Source organism: Accipiter gentilis, chromosome Z (genome assembly GCF_929443795.1).
Source record: "Accipiter gentilis chromosome Z, bAccGen1.1, whole genome shotgun sequence".
NCBI classification, from domain to species: domain Eukaryota; kingdom Metazoa; phylum Chordata; class Aves; order Accipitriformes; family Accipitridae; genus Astur; species Astur gentilis.
Genome location: NC_064919.1, coordinates 68,894,680 through 68,914,139, shown reverse-complemented (window position 1 = coordinate 68,914,139; position 19,460 = coordinate 68,894,680). Strand labels below are relative to the sequence as shown.

At 36.7% G+C, this 19,460-nt stretch overlaps 1 protein-coding gene across 1 annotated transcript in view; it reads left to right on the top strand.

Moving 5' to 3' along the window:
- MTREX (Mtr4 exosome RNA helicase) overlaps positions 1-19,460 on the top strand; it is a 51,453-nt gene that overhangs the window by 6,877 nt on the left and 25,116 nt on the right. Inside the window, exons 7-15 of the mRNA XM_049796204.1 lie at positions 636-726; positions 1,087-1,211; positions 2,806-2,904; positions 3,691-3,793; positions 3,917-4,048; positions 5,242-5,321; positions 6,755-6,865; positions 8,412-8,513; positions 9,974-10,099. Coding sequence (XP_049652161.1) covers positions 636-726; positions 1,087-1,211; positions 2,806-2,904; positions 3,691-3,793; positions 3,917-4,048; positions 5,242-5,321; positions 6,755-6,865; positions 8,412-8,513; positions 9,974-10,099 — 969 coding nt within the window. The remainder of the gene's footprint in view (positions 1-635; positions 727-1,086; positions 1,212-2,805; positions 2,905-3,690; positions 3,794-3,916; positions 4,049-5,241; positions 5,322-6,754; positions 6,866-8,411; positions 8,514-9,973; positions 10,100-19,460) is intronic.

Sequence of the window (19,460 nt, the reverse complement as noted above, 5' to 3'; positions counted from 1 at the left end):
GGATAGGAAAATCACTGAGTGATAGTTGATTGGTTCATGCTAGATGCTAGTACTCTAGGAATATACAGCTTTTCACCTTTGGTAACAAAGTATGGTTAGCACAGTTTTGTCATATTTGTGTTGTAGGTATCAGTCCAGCCATGAGTTGGAATTTTACTCTTTCTGCCTTTACCTCAAAGGAGTACAGAGTGTTACAGAGAAAATTCTGATAGGGAAAGATTGGGGTGGAGAGACAGGATTACTTGATTTCTGACAAGATGTTTCCTCTTAATCACAGAGAGTTTATCTGTTAGGATGATAGAAGAAGGCTTGGCAGAAGTAGATCTGTAGACCTGTAACAAATATGCTGCCACATAGAGGCTGGGAGAAAAATAATGGGGTTTCTTTCATGTTCCTTCAGTGTTCTTGCAGGGAAACCAGTTCATCTCATATCATGAGATTTGTTAGACTGGAGTCAACTTGGAAAGCATTTCACAGCCAATCTTTAAAGGTTTTTAAGTTTTGTGCAAAATAAGATTTCATATTGGCATGTAAATGTGAACCAAAAATTCTGGCAGTTTCTTACTGACATCTCCGTAACATGTGACTGTTATTTCATGTGATGGATTTCTTTTTTTTTTTTCCCCCTATTCTAGATTTTGAGAAGTATGCTCTACAGAGGTTCTGAGGTTATGCGAGAAGTCGCATGGGTTATTTTTGATGAAATCCACTACATGAGAGATTCAGGTATCCTATATGTGCCGTTTTTCTTTTCAAGAAATCTTTTTTTTTCCCCCAAGAACATTTTTTTTCTTTTGAAGAATTAAATCTTTATTCTGTCTCTTAAAATCAGTCATCTTTGTGCATAAATAATTCAGAATTTGTTTTCTTCTGAACATCTGTAAGATAGTTACTGTGTGTTGTAGTCTGCGTTTTCTTTGGCAAGGCAAAAAACACTTTAAGGGCATTTGATATACCCCATTTGTGTAGGGGAGGCTTTTTTAAATTTCTGTTTTATTTTGTATTTAACCATGCTGTTCTTTGGCCCCAGAGCTGAAAAATAGGCTTTGATCACATAAATTTCCCATGTGACTTTTCCGTTTTCAGAACGTGGTGTGGTTTGGGAAGAGACAATTATTTTGCTCCCTGACAATGTTCATTATGTGTTCCTTTCTGCAACTATTCCAAATGCCCGTCAGTTTGCTGAATGGATCTGCCATCTTCACAAACAGGTAAGTTTCTGATATACTATACCTCCATCCTTGTCTTGTAGCATAATACTGTCTATTTGGTTGATGACAACTGAACCATTGAGCATCTATTTAGTCATCTTCTTATTGCTTATAAAAGATGGTATAGATCACTCCTGACTTCTCTGGTTGTAGTCCCAGCTTTTGCAGCTAAACAGGCTGTTGGTTCTACATAACAACATTAAAGCTGTTTCTTTTAAGTTTGTTTTCCGCACTTATTTAGACACCAGCTTGATTTCAACAAACGTTCTGAATGATGAAACATGATGAACATATTATGATTTACAGCGGACTGATAGAAAAGAGGTTATTTGGAGAATTTGTCTGAAGAGCTCTGTAAAAAGGCCACATGCAAATCAAAATTAAATGATAAATCCATAGGAAATACTGTATATACATGCAAACAAAGTGAGAAAAAAAGTGTAAGAAATCTATCGTGTCCTGTAACTGTTAGGTTTATTTTATTCTGTTTTTTTAAGAGATGCTTTTGCAGCAAAGAATGTGGGAATTAGAATTAGGGAAGTTAATATCCACAAGACGTTGGTCTGATTTTAAAAATACCCCAGAGATTGATTCTTACGTTTTTTGTGATGAAAAGGAGTGCAGTATAAGAGATGTCTGTTTAAGCTTGGCACAAAACCTTGACTTTGTTTTGCAGAACGCTAGACTGTCGTTTTTCTTTAAAGCAGATTTACATGATACTTAATGTTTTAAAGGAAGTATTTTGTTTATTTTTTTTGAAACAAGCTTTCTCCGTGCATTAAAACCTTAAATGTTTTTAAGGGTCTACTGTATGCCTTTTTTAGGTGGTGTAAGAAATAATGCAGGCATATTTACAAAACAAAAGTTAACAATTTTTCCTTTGGTTTTAAAAAATGTTAGGATTTTGAGTCTGTGTAATAATACAGAACGAAACATTACCTGTCCTTACTTTTTGTGTTCATGAGAGGGAATTTTTGTAGCTTGTTCTTCTAAAGGATTTGCAAACTTTCATTTTCTTAAGCAACATCATTAGTACAAACCCTGTTGCAGAGGAGCCACAGGGGAAATCACACACAGACCAATGTGGTGAAGTGAAGGCCATTTACTACAACGTTTGACACAGTTATATACCTTATGCGCTTGTGCACGCGCCTTATACAATTCTCTAATTGGTACAATACCCCGTTTCACGCGACACTATCTTATTCTCTATTGACTGTGCAAGCTTCTTCACGAGGCGTCCAGCAGTTACTTATCTCATTCTTCGGCATCCAGGAGTTGTTTGTCAGGCTCTTCTTATCTTCCTTTTTCCCAGCATACAAGGACACAGCGTCCTTGTCTGCTCCAGCACTTCGTAAACTTATGCTTTGTTCCCACCTAACGGCTGGATTGCTTGCATGCCCTCGCCCAGCCAAGAAATCCTCAACAAAACCCCATATTCAGGAAAGAAAATCTGTTATCTTAGTTTCTGTGAGTCTTTCTGGCTTTTAGAGAGATGTATTTTAATAGTAATGTATTGGATTTTCCATCAAGTGTTTTTACAACGCAGTTAGAAACATGAAATATTTATGTGTATGGTGTTCTTTCTTTATAGCCTTGCCATGTGATTTACACCGACTATCGACCCACTCCACTGCAGCATTATATATTCCCAGCAGGAGGAGATGGACTCCATCTGGTTGTTGATGAAAATGTAAAGAATATTCAGTTTGTTTGAAAGATCTTTTTCCTCGTGTATCAGTCACAAGCTTGATTTCTTGCAAAATTTGGATTGTCTATGTAAAGAATGTTTGTGTTAAAATGAAGTACAAAGGGGTAACAGTGATCTCTGAATTGCTGTTAGATTTTTGAAGTCTTATAGAAGAGATTGGTTTATTATCTAATGTCATGTAGTCAGCTGAGTAATACTTTGCTGAGATGCCTTAAGTGCCCCTCATCCTTGCTTTGTTTTCTAAAGTGCATGCTGCTCTCTGTAAATCTGCAAAGTAGTGGATGTTTCTTGTACTGTTTCTAACTCAAAAGAAAATGTAGAGCATTTAGATTTTACTTCAGTTGAGGGGGCAAAGTATTTTTGTGTCTTCAGGTGATTTTGAAGTAACAACTTGTTTAAAATTCATCATCTGATCGCACAGCAGTAGCTAATGCCATAAACAGTAGTACTGCACATGAAGCTAGGTCTTCATTGGGCAGTGCAGTTTCATGCAGACATTCCTCAAAGTCACTTTTGGCATTGTGTCATTCAGCAGGTCTAGTGTGGTTGATGTTGTGGTGGATAGAACAATTGAGCAATAACTTCACAGACACCAATGTAATTCTGAGCTGTGACACTGACCTAGTAAATTCACATGCTAGCTTATGCATTGTTATTTTCCTTCAGCCTGTAAATATGGGATAATGGTACTGGCTGTGCACAGCACTAATATTTTTAAGTGGGCTATGTAAGAAGTAATTGCTTACAAAGGTTGTCTTTTATATCTAGGGAGATTTCAGAGAAGATAATTTTAATACAGCAATGCAAGTGCTTAGAGATGCAGGGGACTTAGCAAAAGGGGACCAGAAGGGCAGGAAAGGAGGAATGAAAGGTGAGTTTGAATCCCATCCTAACTTTTTGTATAATGCAACAAAGTTGTATGCCAGTTGAGCTTGTGTCTCAATTATTCTGTAAGATGCAAAATTACATTTAAATTAATGTAATCTCTCTGCAGGTCCTTCAAATGTTTTTAAGATTGTGAAGATGATCATGGAAAGAAATTTCCAACCTGTGATTATTTTCAGCTTCAGTAAGAAAGACTGCGAAGCCTATGCACTTCAGATGACAAAGTTAGATTTCAATACAGGTATAGATAAATAAATATAGTTCTAATTCACAATTGTTTGATGTGAAATGTTGCTCTGATTAGGTATTTCTATTTCCTTTGGGACTTTTTGTGTAAAAACGTATTGCTTTTTCATTTACTATGCTGGTACATCAGTAGGAAACTGTTGGTGCACACAGAGTGCTTGGTCATCACAATGTTGAATTCTTGCTCTATTTTAAACTTTATTTCTTTTTCCAAAATACTGTTCACTGTAATAATAGTCTAAGAGTTCCTGGAGAATTCTGTCTATAAAGGGAGAAGACTGATCATAACAAATATATTTCCCCAAATTTTCATGTTATGTCCATTAGAAAAATGAGTATTCTCTCAAAGTCAAAGCAACTGTATAACAAACCATTAGACTGTTCTTTCTCAACTGTTCAATCCAGTTTCCTTTTTTTCCTTCCTCCCCCTTCTCAAAGAAAAACCCAAAAGGTAAACAAAGAAGATTTCTTCATTTTGGATTAAGACCAAGCATGGAAAATAAGTTTTAAGTTCATTGCTTCTCAGAAATGTTAAGAGTTGTAACAAAAATAAGGAGTTTGTTGTAAATCAATGTATCATTTCGTGTTTGTGAACTCTTCAGGCTTGTTGCTTGCTTACTTGCTCCAATCTTTGCATATTCTGCTTCAGTGTTGCAAAATAATGCAGCTGTTTCTGTCAGAAAATGTAAAGATCTGCACAAGTGCAGAGATGCATTTTTATATGTCTTCTTCAGTCATACCTTTGAATAGATATTCTTGATATTTGTACTAATTAAGTAGAAAGGGTGTAAACTTCAAGAATTAACGGGCAAGAGGAAGAGCTTCTATGTCCATGCAGACAGGGACTAGTAGGTAGAAGAGAAACAGGTGGAGGTTTATGAAGTAGACAGAAAGTACATAACACTGAGAAATCCTGCCCTTGGTAATAGCTGAAGTTTGGATTATTCTGCCAGGTTTGTTCTGTTTTCCTTTTCCCTGAGCATCTACTTCTGGTTACTGTTAGGCTCCTTCAGGCTCACATTTAAGTCTTGATCAGTTGACCCTATGTGGGTGGTTTTGTGTAGACTTCATAGTCTTCCACGCTATTTTTATTGTGAACTTTTATTAATATTAGAATGTGGTAATGCTTTATTTACATATGGTGTTAGCCTTCTAGATTTTGTAATAACTTACAAATTGCCTTCTTAGATGAAGAAAAAAAGATGGTAGAAGAAGTGTTCAATAATGCAATTGATTGTCTGTCAGATGAAGACAAAAAGCTTCCTCAGGTGAGTGGAGATTGAGTAGGGGTAGTTGCTGCTCTCCTGTTTTCTGCAACTTTTGAGGCTGTGGGTCTTTTGTAGTGGGTACAGAAATAAACTGGATATTGTCATTCATCTCCCCAGGTTTTAATGTCTCTCACATGGCTCCTTGGCATTGTGAAATAGGACTTGGTGATTAGGATTCCTTCCAGTTGTGATTCCAGCAAATGACATATGCCAAAATTAACCATGGAATTCCTACCCTGTGTTCTATTTTTTTCTAATTATGTTTTTAAGTAAACATAAAGGCTTATAAAGAGATACATCTGGGTTAAAACTGTCTGGGAAAAGTTCAAATAAGAGTGCAGTATGCCCTTTGGCAGGTAGTGATTGCTGAGCCTTTCAAAAAGTTGAATTGATGCATCTGCATTCTAATTTATTGTATAATGTCTGAGCATAGTGACTGTTTACAGTGGAAAAATACAAGCTTCTAAATGGACAGAATATTACAGGATTCAGTACTTTTGTAACAAATACTAAAACTATAATTTCTTTCTACCCCTTTCTTTCCTTTATTTATTTGTGTCCATCATTTCTTAATGTAGTGATCTTTATTGTGAACATGGCAATTTCTCCTTGAAAAAAACAACCATTTAATTTTTGGCCATACCTGCTTGCTTTGGATTCCATGTATCTGTTTTGTTTGTGAACTTGAGAAAAACAGAAAACAGGAATACAATATATATAAGGTGTTATGTGCTGGGTTTTTCTGGTAAGCTTATAACAGTGGCATTATATCCAAGTAATCTGTTTTGATCTCTGTGGTCAATGATCTTAAAAGCATATTCTCAGAATTAGGTTTGGGGTGGTAACCCAAGTGTTAATACACTGTTAGTGAGAATCTTTGTTTTCAAAGAAAAAAACAGAGACAAAGCTAAGTTTATGTAGGTATTTGTTTGAAGTATAATGTTTTTAGAATTTAAGAGATTAATTCAGTCATTTACAGTCTGAATTTCCTTTTATGGCTCTCATAGGTGCTGAATTCACTGTTCTACAGCACATACCAATAAGTGAAATCACTGGAACTAAAATTGAAACAAAATATCTCATGCATACCAGGATCAGTATTTCCAAAAATTATTTTAAATGAGGCAATTTTTATTTTTTTTTACAGAGGCAAATTTAAATAGCAACTGTATATGTACATTAGGACATAGCTTCACAGTTGGCTTAACCCAATTTAAGACTAGTTTACTGAAAAGACGGACCTCTGGCTTCACCCTTCATATCATTCCAAGTTCTAACTGGAAAATAATATTGAAGGGGTATTTATTGTATTTAAAATTAGGAAATAGAGAATTACAGGAACACTAAGAGCAATGTTGAGGTTTTCCTTGCGGGTTTTATTTTTTAGTAATGAATATAAAAATTCATTACTGGTCTTATATGTTTCTTCCCAGGTTGAGCATGTGCTTCCTCTTCTGAAGCGAGGAATTGGTATCCATCATGGTGGTCTACTTCCTATCTTAAAAGAAACCATAGAAATTCTTTTCTCTGAGGGCCTAATAAAGGTATATGTTGCATGTCCATATTTAGGTTTTTCTCTGTTGTGAATACACAGTCAGTCAGTAATCCTGAAAAACCAAGAAGTATGTCTTATCTCAGAATGTACACTGTTACAGTGGAGATTGACTGAAAAAGGTGAAAGATTCACTGCACATGCCAAACTGCAAAATGCTCGGTGTTTTGAATGTGATTCTATGCAGGAAGCATAAGGCTTAGTACTTATCAAAACTTTTTTTGAACATTATGTGGACCAGTAAGTAAGCAATTTTAAAAAGAGCTATACACATTGTCGTGGTTTAACGCCAGCCAGCAACTAAGCACCACGCAGCCGCTCACTCACTCCCCCCCATCCAGTAGGATGGCTGAGAAAATCAGGAAAAAGAAGTAAAACTCGTGGGTTGAGATAAGAATGGTTTAGTAGAACAGAAAAGAAGAAACTAATAATGATAATGATAACACTAATAAAATGACAACAGTAGTAATAAAAGGATTGGAATGTACAAATGATGCACACCGTTGGCCAGTTTGGGTCAGGCGGCCTGGCTGTGTCCTGTGCCAACTTCTTGTGCCCCTCCAGCTTTCTCGCTGGCTGGGCATGAGAAGCTGAAAAATCCTTGACTATAGTCTAAACACTACTGAGCAACAACTGAAAACATCAGTGTTATCAACATTCTTCGCATACTGAACTCAGAACATAGCACTGTACCAGCTACCAGGAAGACAGTTAACTCTATCCCAGCTGAAACCAGGACACACATAAGAAGGGAAAGGGTCCATACTGGGTTCTACAAATGCACACGGAACCTCTGGAAGCCTGTAGCTGTCCCAGTGGCACACGCTAATTGGTGTAATTGGTTGCAGCTCCCTTCCCTTGAGAAATGCAAATATTTGCATAAATGCTTCCATCTTTATCTGAGAAAACAATTCTTGAAGCTGTTTTTTGTTGTTTTTTTTCTCTATAAGAAAAAGTTTGTAGTCTTTAATACTTTGCATTAGATGTCTTATGTTACTGCACAATTACAGCTCTAGTTTTAAGTGTTCTAAATTTTACTCCTAAGTATTTAAACTTACAATGTCTAACTTCAACATTTTCTTCAACTGTTTTGTGATGTATTTTGCTCCTATAAATGACTGTAGATATTTAGTAAGCTGTTGGTTGATTGCCCTACGGGACATACCTTCAGAAAAATCCAACCTTAGATGAAACTTGTCGGGGTTTTTGGGTAGCTAACTGATATTTTCTTCTTGTAAACTTTGAGTGTGAAATTAACTATTACTTTTCATTAATATAATTTGCACCTCCACGTGTTGTCTTTTGGAGTTTTTCACATGGTCCCATCTAAGTAGTTGTCATGTTTTCCCAGAAGAAATAAGGCAAGGGGGAAAGAATGGTTTTGGTCCAGTTTTTAAATATTGAATGCACCTATGTTCCTATGCTGACTGTACATAAGTAGTAAAATGTGGAGGGTTTTGTGTAGCAATTGCTGGCTATTTGCGTGTTTCCTTAAGGGCCTTTGTTTTTTCTTGCTTAACTTTAGTCTGTCTATTTAGGCCTTATTTGCAACGGAGACTTTTGCAATGGGAATTAATATGCCAGCCAGGACTGTACTATTTACGAGTGCCAGCAAATTTGATGGAAAAGATTTCAGATGGGTAAGTGAAAAACAGGTTCTGTAGAATAACTGAATTGCATTATTTAAATCTTATTAACATTAAATTTATTCTTGACATATCCAATGTAGTAGAAAATATTATTTTCTTTGAAAAATCTTTCTTTGTTCAATAATCCATTTATAATGAAGTGTACATATTCCTGAAGACAAGATTCCTCAGGTTATACATGAGATTATTTGTTTTAATAGATGCAGCAAAAGGTCATCAAATAGAGGTTAGTGTTGGACACTGGATTAGACTAAGACTTCTGAACAATTTGTCCAAAACTGTGAGACCCAGGTATTTTCTTCTGTGTCAGAGCAATGTGGAGACTAAGTGGGCTCAGTGTCATCATTAATGATCACTAAATTTAGTTTTTGACAGACGCAACGAAAGATCATTTACATCAGGAGTAGTGATTGTTCTGTTATAGCAGGGTATTTTGGGTAGCCCACAGAAAGACAGAAATGTGTGGAGGGAGAGACAGGTTCTTAAACAGCTGCAAAACAAATAATTTGAAAGTTTTCAACATTAAAACTGCGTATGTGATTCCATGTAAATAGCAATAAGGATGTACAATTCATCACAGCAAAACTTCGTAAATAAGGGTCATTGTTCATCTTTCAGAGAGGGGAAAATTGTGATAAACAGGACAAGTGACTTGACATGCATTATGAAGTAAATGTCTCTTCAATCTTAGTTTGGGCTGTTCAGTGTCATGATTCATTCTGTCTGATTGCATGTCCTTAAGATACGTGGGAGATCAGATATGTGGAACTCCTGCTTTTAAAATGATTTAGCACAGTTTCCTTAAGTAGCTTTTGAGATCTGACTTAAAGTGAAACTCAGGAAATTGTTGGGAACGCAAGTTCCACAGATGACCAAAAAACCTGTTTCATAACTTACTGAGACATAGGGAACCAGGTATAGCTGGCTCTTGTCCATGTCCCGGTTCTTTATACCCTCTTCAGTTTCACAGTAGGCGTAGAAATACTGCTCTTGCTAGGTATCAGTATTTTAATGTTACGTTTGAATCATTTGAACGAAATACATTATTTGAAGATGGTGAAAACGTGTTATCATTATATTGAAGATTTATTGTATTTTAATAATCTCCACCATGCCCAGCAACCTTCCATCACATAAGACATTAGTAAAATGTTTTTTGTGCTTATTAAAATGATGCACTGTGTTATGGAAATGACTGTAGCTATGGGAGTATTAGTTAACTTATGCTGCTGACATACACTATTCATAGTCATGGACTTATATCTTAGTAGCTTAGTGATCAATTGTGAGTAATGAATTCAATCTGTGAAAAGTTCATGTCTTACATAACTCTCCTTTGCTAATTTTTATACATCATGGTCATTTGCTGTGTAACTGTAAATAGCATTTTATATGTTCTTGCTATTTTTCTAATGTTTGTTAAATTTTTTCCTTTTCTCATTTTATCCTAGATATCCTCAGGTGAATATATTCAAATGTCAGGTCGTGCAGGACGCCGAGGTATGGATGACAGAGGAATAGTAATTCTTATGGTGGATGAAAAAATGAGTCCAACAATTGGCAAGCAGCTTTTGAAGGTAGGAGTGAAGTTAACTGGTTTTTTTTTTGTCCTCCCCACTAAGGTTATTCTTTTTTGAGTAATGTAACATGTAAAATTATACGCCTAGAACAAAAAGCATATAGATGTGCAGGTAGGAGATAAGAAATTAGGAGATGAGAAATCCTAAACAGAGTATAGGTTTTCATTTTCATTAAAGCAGGAGTTTCTATTGTGAAACAAAACCAAAAGACTAGTATCCTTCTCTGTATAAAAGGGATCTTGAGTAGGAGAGGTAGAACTATATTCTGTTTTCTGGTGATATCACTACTACTGTAGTATTCTGTTCACAGAATCATAGAATCATTTAGGTTGGAAAAGACCTTTAAGATCATCGAGTCCAACCATCAACCCAACACCACCATGCCCACTAAACCAGGTCCTGCAGTGCCACATCTGCACGTTTTTTGAACACCTCCAGGGATGGTGACTCCACCACTTCCCTGGGCAGCCTGTTCCAATGCTCGACAACCCTTTCAGTAAAGAAATTTTTCCTAATAGCCAATCTAAACCTCCCCTGGTGCAACTTGAGGCCATTTCTTCTCACCCTATCACTAGTTACTTGATAATCAAGAGACCAGTACCCACCTCACTACAACCTCCTTTCAGGTAGCTGTAGAGAGTGATAAGGTCTCCCTTCAGCCTACTTTTCTCCAGACTAAACAACCCCAGTTCCTTCAGCCGCTCCTCATAAGACTTGTGCTCCAGGCCCTTCACCAACTTGGTTGCCCTTCTCTGGACACGTTCTAGCACCTCCATGTCTTTCCCGTAGTGAGGGGCCCAAAACTGAACACAGGACTTGAGGTGCGGCCTCACCAGTGTCCAGTACAGGGGAACAATCACCTCCCTGCTCCTGCTGGCCACACTATTTCTGATACAGACGAGGATGCCGTTGGCCTTCTTGGCCACCTGGGCACACCGCTGGCTCATATTCAGCCGGCTGTCGACCAGCACCCCCAAGTCTTTCTCTGCTGGGCAGCTTTCCAGCCACTCTTCCCCAAGCCTGTAGCGCTGCATGGGGTTGTTGTGACCCCAGTGCAGGACCTGGCACTTGGCCTTGTTGAACCTCATACAATTGGCCTCAGCCCATCGATCCAGCCTGTCCAGATTCCTCTGTAGAGCCTTCCTACCCTCAAGCAGATCAACACTCCTGCCCAACTTGGTGTCATCTGCAAACTTGCTGAGGGTGCACAATCCCCTCATCCAAATCGTTAAAGATATTAAACAGAACCAGGCCCAACACCAAGCCCTGGGGAACACCGCTTGTGACTGGGCATCAACTAGATTTAACTCCATTCACCACAACCCTCTGGGCTTGTCCAGCCAGCCAGTTTTTTACCCAGCGAAAAGTATACTTGTCTAAGCCATGAGCTGCCAGCTTCTCAAGGCATATGCTGCAAGAGACAGTGTCAAAAGCCTTACTAAAGTCCAGGTCGACAACATCCACAGTCTTTCCTCATCCACTAGGCAGGTCATCATGTCATAGAAGGAGATCAGGTTGGTCAAGCAGGACCTGCCTTTCATGAACCCATGCTGGCTGGGCCTGATTCCCTGGTTGTCCTGCACATGTCATGTGAGCGCACTCAGGATGAACCGTTCCATAATCTTCCCCCGTACTGAGGTCAGGTTGACAGGCCTGTAGTTTCCTGGATCCTCCTTCTGACCCTTCTTGTAAATGGGCGTCACACTGGCAAGCCTCTAGCTGTCCGGGACCTCCCCTGTTGACCAGGATTTCTGATAGATGATGGAGAGTGGCTTGGCAAGCCCCTCCACAAGCTCCCTCACTACTCTCGGATGGGTCCCATCTGGTCCCATAGACTTGTGAGTGTCCAGGTGGTGTGGCAGGTCATTAACTATTTCCTCCTGGATTGTGGGGGGTGTATACTGTTTTCTGTCCCTGTCTTCCAGCTCAGGGGGCTGAGTAGCCTGAGGATAACTGGTTTCCCTGTTAATGACTGAGGCAAAGAAGGCATTAAGTACCTCAGCCTTTTCCTCATCTTTGGTGGCAATGTTTGTTTCTTGCTGACTATAGTCAGTTCAAGGATATTGCTGAACTAGAAAAAATTTGCTGAGCTTTCACAAGAAGTATTAAAGGCTTGGTTCTGTGGTGAAATAAAACTTTGATAATGGACTTTTCAGTGTAATAGACAAACTGGACAAAGTCATGCAAAAAATGAGATAATGTAAGTAAGAAGAGTGAGATAGCTGTCAGTGAGCTAAAATTATCTGTGGGAAAATTGATAGCGCTTGTAGGAAACTTTGAGGTTTGGAAATCAAGAGGTTTTAAAAACCACTCTTGTGGTTCAGATGGGCATTAGATTATAGGGCTTCCCCAAACTGTAATGGAAGTTGTTACAGATTATTACAATAATAGTCTGTTGCTTTATAATTTGAATGTGAAACATTGCACTCATTACACTTCTATTTAAATTCCATGGCAAAAATCACCATAATGAAGCATAATATTCTGTTGTGTGTGTTTCCTATCTTAGGCTGCTTATGTTACTTGTGCACACATGTTAAAATTGAAAACTTGAGGAGTTACTCTGCAAGCTATTTGGGAGCTTGCAGCCTTGGTACAAATAGTAGGTCATTTGTGTTAAAAGGGCACTTACTGTATTATTTGAGTTTGTATAAATTGTGGGAATCATCTTAAGTCGGCATCAGGGTATGTTAATAAAAATCATGTATTTATTGTAAAAAAAAATAAATCAGATGTTAGTATTTATCTATTTTGTGCAGACAAATTAAGAACAAGGGGAAAGATATGTACATGGCTGCTGTTATGCAGATGTGGATTCTTTGTTGTGTATCTTGCTCTGTCAGTGCTACCTGTTAATTCATAATAAATGTGGACATTAGATCACTGTTATACACAGGTGGTGTTTACCTTCTTAAAGTCAGAATTTTGACAAATGCTACGTTATGGCTAACTAACCAGAAATTAGTAAAATAAGAAATTTCAAAAATACTGGAATTCATTCATGTGTAGTAGCATTAGGTTTTGAATTTACTTCTTAGTCTTGATTCAGTTTGTGTTTTCTCAGTGGAATGGACATACATTTGTTTGTTTATATTCACACTTAATGCATGTGTACATACTCTGAAATATATGAAGACTAAGTATTTTTAAATGGATTTTTATGAGTTTTTAAGACTATTTTAAAAAACAGATGTAATTTTGTGGCATGCTTACATAAATAAAGGCTTTATACCTTTGTACTTCCACAGCTGAAAAATTAAACAGCCAAGATACAAAATGAGAGAAGAAAAAAACCTGCTTATATCTAGCGTTAATTTTGTGTACTTGTAATCTGTAGTTTATAAAGAATTTCCCCCAAAACTTAATTTATATGAAATAATTGTAAATAGCATAAGAAAAATTGATATCTCATAAAGTCTGAAGATAATAATTAAGATGACTCTATAAGCTCAACCATTCAGAAGGTGTTTAAGTTTGTAAGTTTAGTAGTTTGAGAACTACACAACTCAATCTTCATGAATTAAGATGAAAAAAGGAAATGGTAGATAATTTAGATTTTTTGATACTATCTACATTTTTGTCTAGATTTTAAGTAAATAATAAAGAATATAGCCTTTATTGAAACTATAAGCCCTTTGATTATTTTTTTTTCTTTTTAATTGTAAGGAAACAAAAGGGAAAGATAATGGCAACTTTTTTGCTTTCTGTATTTATTATCTCTCGGTTCTTCTCCACTGATCTAAGTAAAGTCATGTATTTCATTAATTTTTCACACTATTTCACTTCTGAGCAAGGACTGAATTTAACATTACGTTGAAAAAGATCAGAAGAGACTATAATGGAGGTATTGATGCATCTGTGACTATTCAGCCAATTGCTGAAAAGGCAGTAGAAGTAATCTTTTATGAGATGAGCAGTAAAACATAAAAAATACTTCTTATTTTCCTTTTTAAATACAAAACACACAGAGGAAATTTCATCTCAAAACAGGCCAGGAATGTATACCGATTAACATTTCTTCAATATTCACATTTTGTAGTCATCGTTAAGTGTGTCTGAATTAGGTTTTACTTACTGACTGACAAAGTTTGTCTGCAGTAAGATCACGATCGTGTCTTGCAGTGCTATTTTGTTGCCACGTCAAGTACTGTGGCTTTGCTCCAGGATAAGCTAAAGATTTATAGGGAAAACTTCAGAAGAAATAAATTAGACATATTGAGAATGATTGGACATTTACATAGGACATTTTTGTCATAGCTATTCAACCCTCATGCATGTCTAATCCAAGCCATTTCCTGAGTACTAGAGCAAAGCATCTAGGAATAATGTGATCAGCTGCCTAACACGGCGGTCAGTGAAGTGAGAGCTTTGAGTATATTTCAGTACCAGCAGTATTGCTGCAGCTGTGCTCTTTGGCTGTGGAACTGTTGATTGCGGCATAGTGTACAGTACTTCAGACTTAAATTCAAAGTTCAAATCTTAGGTGGAGTTCTTACAAGAGATATTTGTAAATGTTTCTTAAACTCAGTAGTGTACATTTGGCTTCTGCAGTGTAACTAGATTTTTTCATTTATCCTTAGCATTTATTTGACCGCTGAATATTTAGTAAACTGGTGATTTGCGCAAATCTATAAAACTAAATGCTTACAATACTGTTCCATAGCTTTCTCAAGCCAGTAAATGATAGTTTTACATTTGCATAATACTAAGAAATATTTGATGGGAGTTTTTTTGTTGTTTCCTTAATTAAAATCTTTAGCTACATTGTGTTAGTTTAGTTAGGAAGTGGAAACCTTTCCCTGACGCTAGATGGCCTTTGAAACCAGAGCAGCATTTCTCTGGTTGGAATTTGGCCATGTTACTAGCATGTATTCCTACAGAGGCAACTGAGTTACTGAGCGGTGGTAATCTGTTATAGCTCTAAAAGACGAAAACTTCAGGTTAATTACATTACAGAAAATAATGGTTGTATAATGAAGGAAAATGTGCTACTCTAAGTAGGTTTTTGAGCCTTGAATTTGAGTGTGTCAGTTCTTTGCATCTACTTACTCCTTCACAGGAGAAGTTAGGTGGACTGAAAAATAAAAGAAAACATTCATCTAGCCAGATAAAACATACAGTATTATGTTTTCCTTGTCATTTTTGTATGGAACATAAAGTGCCCCGATGCCAAGCTGTAGGAGATATTCCACTGGCTACATCTGGCCCCTTGGCAGGGCCTTCATTTATAGTTGGCAGTACTGTGCTTATTTGGCCTTTATGCTGCTATTAGAAATCCATCTTGTCTTTTTGTATTTTATTTTGACTCTTAGATTGTTTTATTGTACTAGGCAAATGACCAGGATAGCAATTCAGACAGTTTAATACTTTTCTTTTTAACTTTCTGCCTGTTTGCACAGCTTTCTCATATGACTACTGTGCAGCTGTTAGAAACTTTCTGAATTTTGAAAGGACAAATCATTGTTCCGTTATAATTGAGGCAACATCGTTAGGTATTTTGTGTTTTAATCATCTACTATGTATCACACATGGCTGTTCCTTTCAGACTCCCAAGTACAAAGAGAATTCTATTTAGTGTGAAAATCAATATTTACATAAAAATAAATAAATCTATGCTGATGGGAATAAATGTAAGATGGGAAATGATGAGGAGGTGCTGAGAAGCTTCAGTTGCTAGAGGAGGAAGTTTCTGGAACAGGAGCTATCTGATAAAATTGCTGGAAGTTAGTACTTTTACATAAGCATAACTGTCTGTCTGCAAAAGGAATTAATAACAGGCCTTGGGCACCAGCGTAATTTTGCATGGATTTCTAACATAGAAAGTGTAACAAGCAACTAAATGCTTGCCTGGGTTGTGAGAAATGCCATAGTTGTGTAATACTATAAAAAACTGTGATAAATTAGAATTCAGGAAAAGCAGTGGTTAACATGCAGAAAAAAAATACTGTTTTATGCAGAAGTAGTTCACTTAATCTTTGACTCTGAGGTTGCTTCTTCCTTCTTTTGGCTTGTCTGGTATTGACTAGGTAGGCCATGGGTCTGCTCTTGTATTGGTCTTTTTGTGTTTTAAAATAAATATGGGTGTGTATGGTCTTGAATTTGGTTGAAAAACAGTAAAACTTTAAAAATTACCTAATGTAAAAGTATAGATTCTGTTATTTCACTGGTTGGGTGTTTGGGTGCTTTTTTGTTGTTGTTATTGTTAGATAAATTTAGGACAGTCCAAAACTGTTGTTAGTCTTTGTTACTCTTTGAAATATGCATATACATTAACATCATACTCTTGAAATTATTAGTGTGTTTTTTCAAATTATCTCCTTTGACTAATACATGGAAAACACTTCTGGTGAATGGGAATTTTTTTTTCAGGTGGTAAGAATTATTCTGTTACATTGAGTTCTCATTTTGCATTTACAAACTGTACTGAGTTTTTACTGTGTGATCAGGCAAGAAGCATGGGAGGAGGGCATCAATAGAGGTCATTTGCAAATGGAATGCTTAGCACTGTCTGAAGTAAAGAAGTGAGGTTGATAGGTATGCATGGCTGCCACAGAAGGCAAGACAATCTCTGTCAGGAAGTTCAAGCAAGGTACAATCAGATGCAGGCTAGAGCATAGCAGTTGTTAAGTGCAGTGTTTGGAAAAATTGCAGCACAAGCTTCTCTGCAAGAGGATATCCTGATACAATGTCTATGATTAATGTTTTCTTGTACAAAATGTGGTGGCCTGTATTGAAATTGATATGAAATGATACAGCTTACTACTTCACTTCTATGATAAACACTCTGCAGAATCTTTAGTACTGCTGGTTGTCTACCCCTTTTAAAACCATACTGTGTGCAGATTTGCCATTTACTTTTCCCCAAATGCTTTAAAGATGTTTCTAGAGAAGTAAACTGGTATTTCAGTTCATTTCCCATAACTTGCGAGTGAGTAGTAAATAACAGTTTTCCATTTAATCTTGTTTGGGACTATGCACAAGACAGCAGGTGAAGCCTTCTAGTGAGACTGTCTTCCATCAGCATTTAGTCCTTCTCAAACATCAGTTTAGCATGCCAGCTTAATTATACCATTCTACTTTGGTTTGACTTAGAGCTTACTCATATGGTGGGGGGGGGGGAGCCTCAGGATTTGAGAAATTTACCAAAGCCTAGTTTGGGAGAGAAATACACTTGAGCTGGAGGCTGGTGCTAACACTTGTTGGAAAAGCTGTTGCAAAATCTAAAGAAATAGATTGTCATTAGTGGTGTGAGGACAGTATAATGTTCTTTCTAATTTAAAGTTGTGACATAGATGAGAATCTCAATAAAACAAACATTTTTGGATGCTTTATCAAAATTAAGGTAAAAAAAAATTAATGTAGAATTTTTATTTTTGTTGTAAACAGCCAAACTTCTCTTGTTCTTGTTAAGTTTGCACTGCAGAAATTTTCCAGGCTTCAATTCAGGAAGGTACTTAACTTCTAACCTTAATTCAAAATCTGCTTAAAGTCAACAAGTTTTCAGTGTGAAATTATGGAGAGAGTTCAACTGTTTTAAGGGAAACAGATATTCAAATGCCATCGCGAACAAGCTCACAATTTTGTAGGTAGTTATGCAAGCCAGCAGATAGAAGAGACAAGCAAATAGTTCTTCCTAATATTTGCAACCAAAATGTGGGAAGATGGGGTGCACCAGATGGCATATAAAATGGTTAGTCACTCTTTAATTTCACCTACTGGCTTTTCCAGAGCCAATAGGACTAAGCAGACTGGTATTATTTATTAATTGTGGTTGCTGCTTGTTAATACCACAAGTTCCTTGAAGTTTTATTAGGTCAGTCTGTGGAAAGCAGTTTCCCCCTCAACTGACAGATTTTTGGGAAATTTTCTTTTACTTTGGTAAACTCATCACTGCAAATGTAAATGCATTTTGACTGATTAAGCTAGATTTTTTTTCTTTGCCTTCTTATTCTTAAAAGGTAAATGTGAGGTGAAAAGAAGACAAAGTTCCTTTTTTAAATTCATTTTTATATTAACTCTTTGTAGAACTATATAGTCTAGGGCACACATTTCCTTAAACTTAAAACATACTGTGTATTTACTGAACTTGTAAATTGTCACATCACTGACCTGATACCTGTAGCAGCAAATCTGAAACCAACGAGCGTTGAGGATCTCAGCTAGCTTCTGAGTGGAGATACAGATATAATTTGGGTTTTTTCCATTTCAGCTTTCTTTGAGTTCATCCAACTTAGAAGGAGCAAAATTATTCTCTCAAACATATCATACAAATACAGTTATAGTGTTACCAGGCCAGTTCAGATCCAAAGAATCATTGCACAGTATGGGGTTGAACACATGTTAAAATTACCTTTCTGCCCGCCATCTGTTTGTGTTCTGTGAAGAGCAATTCATGTAGCAATGCTATGATCCTGGGGGAGGTCTGGGGAGGGCAAATTTTTAAATTTTTAAGTTAAAGTACAGTATTTGTGTTGTATAAAATATTTGTAGTTTTGAGAGTTTAAATATTCCCTTGTTAAATTGGGATGCCTTGGTACAAGTGTGTAGGGTTTTTTCCTATATTTTTCTGTGTTCACTACAGAAAGAAGACAAAAGGCTTAGGGGAGGAACAGAACTTGGAGTTGCTAGCCTGAAGTAAAACTAAGGATAGTTACAATGGTAGGAGCTACTGTATTAGAGAGGGTAAATGACTGAAAAGTTCAAGTCATTCAGAACTAACTTCAGACGGTGGTAGTTGCATATGAGAGAAATGGAGATACATTTTTTTTCCTTTTAAGTCTCTTATTACAGCTGGAGCATTTGTGGATCCCAAGGTTGAGGTATTTTCATCGGCAAAGGCTGCTAAAGCAGTCTTTTGCCACCCACAGTGGCTTCTCTTGGTGCAACTGTTTTGGGGGCAAAGCAGTGAGCCAAATGGGTAATAAATTTGTGCTTAAAATAGCTGCTTACCATTGTCTGTTAAAAATAACCCTGGAGAAGGGGTTTTCATCGGTTTTGCAGTCATGCTAATGTAGCTCAGGATAATCCGGTTATCAGTATAACTACACAGTCATTTGATATTTCTGAGAGAGATCTGATTATTCATGTAGTACCTATATCATTGATATATGGAAAATATGTGTTGTTAATTAATATTTCACTAAAGGTATTTCTGTGTCTTAACAGATGTATCAAGCAGTCGCTTTTTTTTTTTAATGAGGTTTTTCATAGAAATTCGTAATGGCTACTGTCACAGACAGCTAAGTGTACTTATTTCTCCCATACAAGGAAAAAACTGAGACCTTTTAAATATCATCAGTGTGTCCTGTTCTTTGCTGTTTTTGTAAAGTGGTTCTTTGTTGCCTTTTTGGAAACTCAT